This window comes from Pan troglodytes, chromosome 20 (assembly GCF_028858775.2).
Source record: "Pan troglodytes isolate AG18354 chromosome 20, NHGRI_mPanTro3-v2.0_pri, whole genome shotgun sequence".
NCBI classification, from domain to species: domain Eukaryota; kingdom Metazoa; phylum Chordata; class Mammalia; order Primates; family Hominidae; genus Pan; species Pan troglodytes.
Window position 1 is genome coordinate 60,167,529 of NC_072418.2, and position 10,025 is coordinate 60,177,553.

Below are 10,025 nucleotides of genomic sequence, written 5' to 3' on the forward strand. Positions count from 1 at the left end.
CAAAAAAAAAGATAGGGTCTTCTGATCATGGCTCACTGCAGGCTCAGCCTCCCAAGTATCTGAGACTACAGGTGCACATCACTACGCCCAGCTAATTTTTAAATTTTTTGTAGAGATGGGGGTCTCCCTGTGTTGCCCAGGCTGGTTTCAAACTCCTGGGCTCAAGCAGTCCTCCTCCCCTGGCCCCCAAAGTGCTGGGGTTACAGGCATGAGCCACCATGCCTAGTCTTCATCTGCATGTTCTTTTGTCATTTTCAAACCCTTTCTGAATTATCCTCACACTTCTTGAGTATCAGACATCACCAGTCTGCTCTTCCATATGTCCCTATGTCTGTATGGGCTTCTCCAGCTTTGAGTTCTTTGTCTTTTCCTCACTCTCTTCCTCTAATGGAGGAGCCTCTTGGGGCTCGTGTCATGCTCCCATTACCTCTTCCTTGTGTTATTTCTCTCCACGTCCCGCACCTCCCCTCTCCTTGTAAACTCCCCGGCTACAGCACCACGCTTTTTACCACTCTGGTGAAGGTCAGCAGTGGCTCTCTGTTTATGAATCCTAAGTCCTTGTCTTTTCTGGGCTATGGACAGGACTTGAAACTGTTGTTGTCCAGTCCTTTCTCCAGATGTACTCTTGGATTCTGTAAGGTTATGTTTCTGGTTTTCTCCCCTGCACCCTCTCACTCCTTTTCCCCTTTCATGTTGGTGCATCCACGTGTATCCAGCCATTTGGTGTTGAAATTTCTTTTCTTTTTTTTTTCTCTTTGAGACAGAGTCTTGCTCTGTCTCCGGGCTGAAGTGCAATGGCATGATCTCGGCTCACTGCATCCTCCGCCTCCCAGGTTCAAGTGATTCTCCCGCCTCTGCCCCCTGAGTAGCTGGCATTACAGGCATCTGCCATTATGCCCGGCTAATTTTTGTATTTTTGTAGAGACGGGGTTTCACCATGTTGGCCAGGCTGGTCTTTAACTCCTGACCTCAGGTGATCCGCCTACCTCGGCCTCCTAAAGGGCTGGGCTTACAGGCATGAGCCCGCGCCTGACTGGTGTTGAAATTTCTAAGGCTTTGTCCCAGGCCTCTTTTTTCTCTTACTGGTCTCTCCCCAGGCCTCATCTGCACTCTTGGGTTCAGCTACCTACTTTACTGAACATACCCTAAAACGTATTTCCCCAACCCTCATCTCATACAAGTCTTACTGCTCTCCTTTCACTCCATGCTTCCCTTTCCTTTTCCCACTCGAGATGGAGCTTCCACCACCTGCTTTGCCCAGTTAGCAAATGTGTATCCTTCATTTTGTCCCAGAGAGCACACCTTCACAGAAGCCCACTAGAGCACTCAGCTAGCTCATACCCATTCTTTCATGATTATCTATTGATTTGTTTGGTTATTGAATAATGACTGTCTCCGGAACTCAATTTCCAGCTTCGAAAAAGCACAGACCTTGATCTAGATTTTCTCCTAATGTTCCATGTGCATAGTTTGTAGTCAATAGTATGTATTCAGATATTTGTTGGGTGAATGAGCCTTAATCATTTTTGACATTTTAGGTTATGTGACATTCTCTCCCCAGTACCACCTCAAGCTCGATGATTTGCCTGAAAGTCAAAATTCAGAAAAGAAAGTCACACACAACTCAGAAAAGCTGTTGTACTCATGGTTACAGTTTATTACCACAAAAGGATAGAGACCAAGATCACCAAAGGTAAAAGGCACATAGGAGGAAATCTGTGAGAAACCAGGCACAATTTTTTTTCTTTTTTCTTTTTTCTTTTTTCTTTTTTTTTTTTTTTTTTTGAGATGGAGTCTCGCTGTGTCGCCCAGGCTGGAGTGCAGTGGCACAATCTCGGCTCACTGCAACCTCTGCCTCCCAGGTTCAGGTGATCCTCTGCCTCAGCCTCCCAAATAGCTGGGATTACAGGCATGTGCCACCACACTGGCTGATTTATGTGTTTTTAGCAGAGATAGGGTTTCACCATGTTGGCCAGGCCAGTCTGGAACTCCTGACTTCAAGTGATCCACCCGCCTTGGCCTCCCAAAGTGCTGGGATTATGGGTGGAAGCCACTGTGTCCAACACAGGCACAAACTTAGCAGGTGTTCCCTCCCAGTGCAGTTGCACAAGGGCACACTGAATTCTCCCAGCAAAGTTGTGTGCAACACATTCACAGTATTGCCAGCCAGGGAAGCTCCCCCAAGCCTTGATGTCTAGAGTTTTCGTTAAGGGTCATTCAGGTAGGAATGCAGAACCCACATGAATAACGATAAATATCCAGTCTACAACCCTTGCAGAAAACAAACATATAGCATGGCCCAGGCCCTCATGCATGCAAAAGCCAGCATCCACCATGAATCATATTGTTAGCATAAGTTATCTGGTCAAACGTGCAGCAGGACCTACTTATGGTTTTCGACATAAAAATCTTACCAGGCAAGATACCCCAAGAGGTTGTCTTCCTGAAGTTGGCCCTAATTCATTCTAGGGTCAGATATCAGATAGCTGCGGACAGTGCCTGTGTCCTAAAACCTGCCAACATTATTCACAGTAGCAAATCCTATTCTGTTTATGCTGCCCCTGCCCTGCCTTGCCTTGCCTTTCTGGTGGAAAACACAACGCAGGCTCTGGGCCTTGCTTTCTCCTCTGCTGCTGCTTTCTAACCTGCTCTAGTGCTTCCACCCGCGTGGTGTGCTCTGCCTCCTGTTTCTAGGGGTCTCTTACTATAAACTTCCTCCATAAAAATCACTTCTGTATCTGAGTGTCACACCCTGCCTGATTAAATACAATCCCAGGTATATTCTAGAATACACAGAGAGCCTGTTACAACATCCTTGGGCCAGGCGCAGTGGCTCGCGCCTGTAATCCCAGCACTTTGGGAGGCTGAGGCAGGACTGCTTGAGCCTAGGAGTTCAAGACCAGCCTGGGAAATATAGTGAGACCCCATCTTTACAAAGAATAAATTTTTAAAAATTGGCTGGATGTGGTGGCATGCACCTGTGGTCCCAGCTACTTGGCAGGCTTAGGTGGAAGAATTGCTTAAGCCTGGGAGTTCGAGGCTGTAGTGGGCCATGATGGTGTCACTGCACTCCAGCCTGGGTGGAAGAGTGAGACTTTGTCTCAAAACTAAAAATAAAAATATGGCCTCCTTACTGTGGCCTCCAGGACACTACAGAATTCACGTCCATCTATCTCTGTGATTCAGTTCATCTTCAGCTGCAGCCATACTAACCTTGTTGCACTTCCCCAAACACGACAGGATCCTCCTGCTTTCATTCCCTTGTCTTAGGTGCTCTCTCTGTGAGACCCTGTTACCTCAGATGCTCCATTCCTCCAAGTCCATGCTCAGATATAACTGTCTTTTAGACGTTTCCCAACTACTCTACCTCCCTCTAACCTTTTATATTGTTTACTTTTGTGGTTGTGGTTGTTCTTTTTGAGTTACGGATTGTTGGAATTAAAAGGTCCCTGAGGGCCAGGGACAGTGGCTCACGCCTGTAATCCCAGCAATTTGGGAGACTGAGGTGGGTAGATCATCTGTGGTCAGGAGTTCGAGACCAACCTGGCCAAAATGGTGAAACCCTGTCTCTACTAAAAATACCAAAATTAGCCGGGCGTGGTGGTGTGCATCTGTAGTCCCAGCTACTTGGGAGTCTGAGGCAGGAGAATTGGTTGAACCTGGGAGGCAGAGGTTGCAGTGAGCCGAGATCGCACCACTGCACTCCAGCCTGGGCGACAGAGCAAAACTGCATCTCAAAAAAAAAAAAAAAAAAAATTCCTCAAGTACAGGAATGCATACTTATTTTGCTATGTACATATCCGATTTTTTAGAGCAGTGCCTGTTGCAAGATAGGCACTCAATCGATACTCATTAAATTAACAATATACACATATATAAAACAGCACTTTCACATGGTTATGAGTGACCTAAGGAAAAACAGAACAGGATGACGTTGTAGTGGGGGCTGTTTTAAATTGACAGTTTGGAGCTGGGCGCAGTGGCTCACACCTGTGATCCCAGTATTTTGGGAAGCTGAGGCGAGCAGATCACCTGAGGTCAGGAGTTCGAGACCAGCCTGGCCAACATGGTGAAACCCTGTCTCTACTAAAAATACAAAAATTAGCCGGGCATGGTGGCAGGTGCCTGTAATCCCAGCTACTCAGGAGGCTGAGGCAGGAAAAATGTTTGAACCTAGGAGGCGGAGGTTGCATGAGCTGAGTTCGAGCCACTGCACTCCAGCCTGGGTGACAGAGCAAGACTCCGTCTCAATAAACAAACAGACAGGTTTGGGAATGCCTCTGAGAAAGGAATGGTTGGCCTGAGCTAAGCACCATTACCCTGATCCACCTATTGTAACCACCTAATGGGTTCATTATTTTCCCTGCTCCCCAGATAGAGTCGACTTATCAAGACAGGATAATTGCAATAAAGGGTTTAATTCACATCAATCCAGCTAAATGAGAGACCAGAGTTTTATTACTCAAATAGGTCTCCCCAAATATTTTGAGACGAGCTTTTTTGTTTCTGGGTTTTTTTGGTTTTGCTTTTGTTTTTTTTGAGACAGAGTCTCATTCTCCTTCTGTCGCCCAGGCTGGAGTGCAGTGGCACGATCTTGGCTCACTGCAACCTCCGCCTCCAGGGTTCAAGCGATTCTCTTGCCTCAGCCTCTTGAGTAGGTGGGATTACAGGCATGCGCCACCACACCCGGCTAATTTTTGTAGTAGAAACGGGGTTTCGTCCTGTTGGCCAGGCTGGTCTCGAACTGCTTACCTCAAGTGATCCGCCCGCCTCGGCCTCCCAAAGTGCTGGGATTACAGGCATGAGCCATCACGCCAGGCCTTCAATTATATTTCTGCAAGATATGTTCCCTGTCTACAAGAATTCAATTTTTAATGTTTTTGAAACTTATGTGTTTGCTAAACAAATACGTGGGGGCTGATTTTACGATCTGAGGCCAAAACCACAAACTGATTACAGGGTCCAACAAATATTTGGCGAGTGGGAGGAGAGGGGTAAGTGAGCTGGAGTGGTGGCGTCCTGGCTGTGAGCAGGCACAGCCGCAGGCTTCAGGGAGCCCCATCGCGGTGACCCTGGAGAGTGGCCTGAATCGGACGTGACCTTGAAGCAAGGTGGTTTTGGGGTCGCCGGCTGCACAAGGCGCGAAGTGGTTTAGGGTCACGGGCTGCACGAGGCTCCAGCACGTCAGGAGTGGGCGTCTGTTCATTCCCACGTGCATCGCGGCTCTCTCCTAGTTGACGCATGCACACCCCGTGGGTGTATGCGTTGTTCATTCCCACAACGGCCATCACCACCTCTCCGCACCCTCTGTCTCCTTCCTTCTCGGGCCTCACCCCTGGCCCTCGCTTTCAGTGCCCAGCCTGGACCGCAGCACTCCAGTTCCGCCCCAACCCGGGAACCCTGGACTGAGGCTCCCGTTTCTGTCCTTTCTATTGGGCGCACTTCCGATGGCGTCAGGAATTTCAGCCAATAGGAGCCAGCCAGGAAGTACCTCTCTGAGCGGTTGGTGCCGGGTATAAAAGAAGGCCGCGCAGCCACGGCTGCTCACGACGCCGCGGATCCCGAAGCCTGTGTAGCGCTGAGACATCAGTGAGGCTGCAGGACGAGCAGGATTGGAAGCGCCCCGGCCAGAAAGTGACCCCCAACCCCTTTCAGGACCCTGTGAACGGGAACAGCCATCCACAGGGTTCAGGAAGGCGTCCGCGCCCTCACCTCTTCTCCCCATGAGCTCCCCCAGAGCTGTGGTGCAGCTGGGCAAAGCTCAACCTGCAGGCGAAGAGTGTGAGAGCTAGCGCCAGAGAAAGGACGCGGGAAGGCTGGGGACTGGGCCAGGGGTCGGGTGCACAGAAGACACATCTGTTGACATCTCCCCTCCCTCTCCTCCTCCCCAACGCTCTTCTTTTCTCCCACTCCATCCCTTCCCTCCAATTCTTTCTTTCACCTCTCCCTCCCCTACTCTCCCCTCCCCTTCCTTTCTCTCTGCCTCTTCTTCACCTCCTCCTCCCCTCCCTACCTTACCTTACTCTTTCTTCTTCCCCTTACCTCTCCCTCCCCCTCTCCCTGCCTTCCCCTTCCCTCTCTTTCTCTCCTCCCCTTCTTCCCCTCACCTCTCGCTCCCTATTCCCTTCTCTACTGTTCTCCTCCCCTCTCTTTCTCTCCCCTTCTCCTTCCCTCCCCTCTCCCTTCCTATCTCCCTCCTCCTCCTCTCTTTTAGTGGCTACAGCAAACCAAACAGCCCAGCAGCCCAGCAGCCCGGCCATGTGAGTCCCTTGGGATTGGTATCTGGAAAAGGAAGGAAGGTGGGACATGGGGATGAAGAACAGACTGGGTGTGTGGGGTGCTGGCTCCTGGGAACGAGAACTACTGATAGGGCTGGGTCTGTGTGAGAAGGGAAAGCGGCAGAGGAAGGATACAATGAAAGAGGAAGGGGAGCATTGGCGTCCCTGACTTTCCCTCCACCTACCCTACCTCCCAAGCTGAGGCTTTTTTCTTCCTCTCCTGTCAGGCGGCGCCTCACAATCGATGACTTTGAAATCGGGCGTCCCCTGGGCAAGGGGAAATTTGGGAATGTGTACCTGGCTCGGCTCAAGGAAAGCCATTTCATTGTGGCCCTGAAGGTTCTCTTCAAGTCGCAGATAGAGAAGGAAGGACTGGAGCACCAGCTGCGCCGGGAAATTGAGATCCAGGCGCATCTACAGTAAGGACAGTCTCTGCTTCCTCTTTCATCTTTGACGTCTGAGCCCAGCATTTTCCCCAAATACTAACCCCAAGTAAACCCTTCACTTGTACCTTGAAGACTTTTCTCTGCAGTTCATTCCATTTACACTACCTCCTACCCTGGGTCAGACACTCGAATCCTGGTTCCTGTTCTCTGTTCTCCCCTCACTTGCTCCCAGATAGGGCTGTTGTTATTCTGGTCCCAGCATAATTTGCCACTGTGACCAGGCAGTGACGGTGGCATCATATGATAGGCCTCAGGGAGAAATCTGACTCTTCCAACATTAATCCTTCAGACACCCCAATATCCTGCGCCTGTATAACTATTTCCATGATGCACGCCGGGTGTACCTGATTCTGGAATATGCTCCAAGGGGTGAGCTCTACAAGGAGCTGCAAAAAAGCGAGAAATTAGATGAACAGCGCACAGCCACGGTGAGGTGGGGGTCTGGAGGCTCTGGGGTCTCTGAGTTTATTGTGGGCTGGTGGGAGCTGTTTATGGCTGTCAGGAGGGTCCGGATTGCCTTTTGAAAAGTTTACTTCTGAATGTTATTGTGTAAATTTAATATAATGGCACATATGTTCTACAGCTTTATCCTTGGATACCCTAATTAACCTCATTGTATCTCCAGAATATTAATAAATACTGTGTATAGGTTTGGATTCTTTGGTTATAAGCAACAGAATCTAACTCCACTGCCTTATGTAAAGAAACATATTGAAAGGCTCTGAAGGAGTTCACTGAATAAATAGCTAGAACTGGCTTAGAGATAGGTACAAAGAGATTTCTAGAGGGTTCCGGAAAGGGAACCATGGCAATGATTTTCCCAGGAGCAATGGTCCAGTCAGCTTGCTGTGTCAGGATGAGTGGTCTTCCATCTTTCCTCCTGTTTCTGTTTCACTTCCTCGGGCCTCAAGTCCTGTGAGAGATCATCTGAGTGGCTCAATGTAGGTTCTGTGTCTGGCTACTTGCTGTGCTAGGACAACAGGGAGGATCTGTGTCCATGTTACCATCCATCCTATAAGACCACATAAAAAGGAGAGGAAAACCACACCCCACACACCAGTAACTGGTGCAATTTAAAAGGAGGAAATGGAGTTACTGGACCAAAAAGATTCCACTGTAATCATACAATTCATGGTAAGTGTTCCACCTCAGACAGAAATTGTGGCAGGCTTCACTTCCAGGGTGACTTTTCTTTGCACCCACAGATAATAGAGGAGTTGGCAGATGCCCTGACCTACTGCCATGACAAGAAAGTGATTCACAGAGATATTAAGCCAGAGAACCTGCTGCTGGGGTTCAGGGGTGAGGTGAAGATTGCAGATTTTGGCTGGTCTGTGCACACCCCCTCCCTGAGGTAGGTCAGGTGGTGGTGGTAGGGTGAGTTCTGCGTACCAGTTAGGAATGACCCAGTTTAATGTATTTCATGTGTCCATGTGTAAAACCTAGATACGAACTTGAGGTTTCTATTGGAATGCTGCCTTTTTCTTTTCTTTTCTTTTCTTTTTTTTTTTTTTTTTTTTTTTTTGAGACAGAGTCTAACTCTTTCACCCAGGCTGGAGTGCAGGGGCACAATCTCGGCCTCCCAGGTTAAAGCGGTTCTACTGCCTCAGTCTCCCAAGTAGCTGGGATAACAGGCATGTGCCACCACACTCGGCTAATTTTTGTATTTTTAGTAGAGACAGGGTTTTGCTATGTTGGCCAGGCTAGTCTCGAACTCCTGACCTCAGGTGATCCGCCCACCTTGGCCTCCCAAAGTGCTGGGATTACAGGCGTCAGCCACCATGCCTGGCTGAACTACTGCCTTTTTCTTTTCTTTTTTTTTTTTTTTTGAGACAGAGTTTTGCTCTTGTTGCCCAGGCTAGATTGCAATGGTGTGATCTCGGCTCACTGCAACCTCCCCCTCCCAGGTTCAAGCAATTCTCCTGCCTCAGCCTCCCAAGTAGCTGGGATTACAGGCATGGGCCATCACACCCGGCTGATTTTGTATTTTTAGTAAAGACAGGTTTCACCATGTTGGTCAGGCTGGTCTCCAACTCCTGACCTCAGGTAATCTGCCTGCCTCGGCCTCCCAAAGTGCTGGGATCATAGGCATGAGCCACGATGCCTGGCCAGTGCTGCCATTTTCAAACACCTATACTTGATATGTATTCGTAGATTTAAATAATGTGGTCCAATCAAACCTTTTATTTTCTGATCTTTGTTAATATATAACTATACCAGTAAGTTTGCATGTAAATAAAGTCATTGCTCCACAATTCCAAAGGAGTGCATTTTTCTGTATGAATGATTTTCATACAGAAATTTTCTTACCATAATTTATTTACTTGGCTCTCATTGATACACCATCAGTTTGTTCTAGATCTTTCTTAACGCTGAGAATATTCTTGTGAAAACATTCTGGAGCATGAGCTAAATCACTGTGTGAATAATTCCAAAATATGGATTTATTAATAGTAGGTCCCACTACTTCTCCGAACCTTGATCCATATTAAAAATTTGTCTCTCCAAACTCCTGTGCTTGGGAGGGACTTTCCAGGGTGTCCTAGGGTCTCCACATCTCAATGAAAGCTGGGGAAGGAGAATTTCCCTCATCCTGGGCCTCTGCTTAGTACTTATTCCCTTTTCTGCCTTCCTCTAGGAGGAAGACAATGTGTGGGACACTGGACTACTTGCCCCCAGAAATGATTGAGGGGCGAACATATGATGAAAAGGTGGACTTGTGGTGCATTGGAGTGCTCTGCTATGAGCTGCTGGTGGGATATCCACCCTTTGAGAGCGCCTCCCACAGTGAGACTTACAGACGCATCCTCAAGGTGGGACAGTCACCTTTGGGCATTCATGGGGGAGCTGGTCAGTGATGGCTGCTGGGCTGTGGGCACACACACACAGGGTTGTCTTCTGTGGTCCAGAACAGCACCTTAACAAGGCTCAAAGAAGAGGGAGGACATTGACCAAAGAAATTAACCAGACTTCTCTTTCTTCTTTCCTGGCCTCATCAGGTAGATGTGAGGTTTCCACTATCAATGCCTCTGGGGGCCCGGGACTTGATTTCCAGGCTTCTCAGATACCAGCCCTTGGAGAGACTGCCCCTGGCCCAGATCCTGAAGCACCCCTGGGTTCAGGCCCACTCCCGAAGGGTGCTGCCTCCCTGTGCTCAGATGGCTTCCTGAGCCCTGTCTGCCTCTGTTCCCTTTGTGTGTGTTCAGGGAGCTCTCCTGGCTCTGCCACCTCATTTGTCTTTATTTTTTTCTCTTTTAAGATGTAAGATGCTAATTAATAAAAGCTGAATCATTTCATACCA

The 10,025-nt window shown here is 48.7% G+C and overlaps 1 protein-coding gene across 1 annotated transcript; it reads left to right on the top strand.

Moving 5' to 3' along the window:
- Positions 1-5,517: 5,517 nt before the first annotated feature.
- On the top strand, positions 5,518-10,025 carry AURKC (aurora kinase C). The gene is given in 7 exon segments (NM_001280237.1): positions 5,518-5,781; positions 6,215-6,260; positions 6,506-6,697; positions 7,014-7,152; positions 7,930-8,078; positions 9,363-9,537; positions 9,724-10,025. Coding segments are annotated over 7 exon segments (930 nt in total). The 5' UTR covers positions 5,518-5,723; the 3' UTR covers positions 9,895-10,025.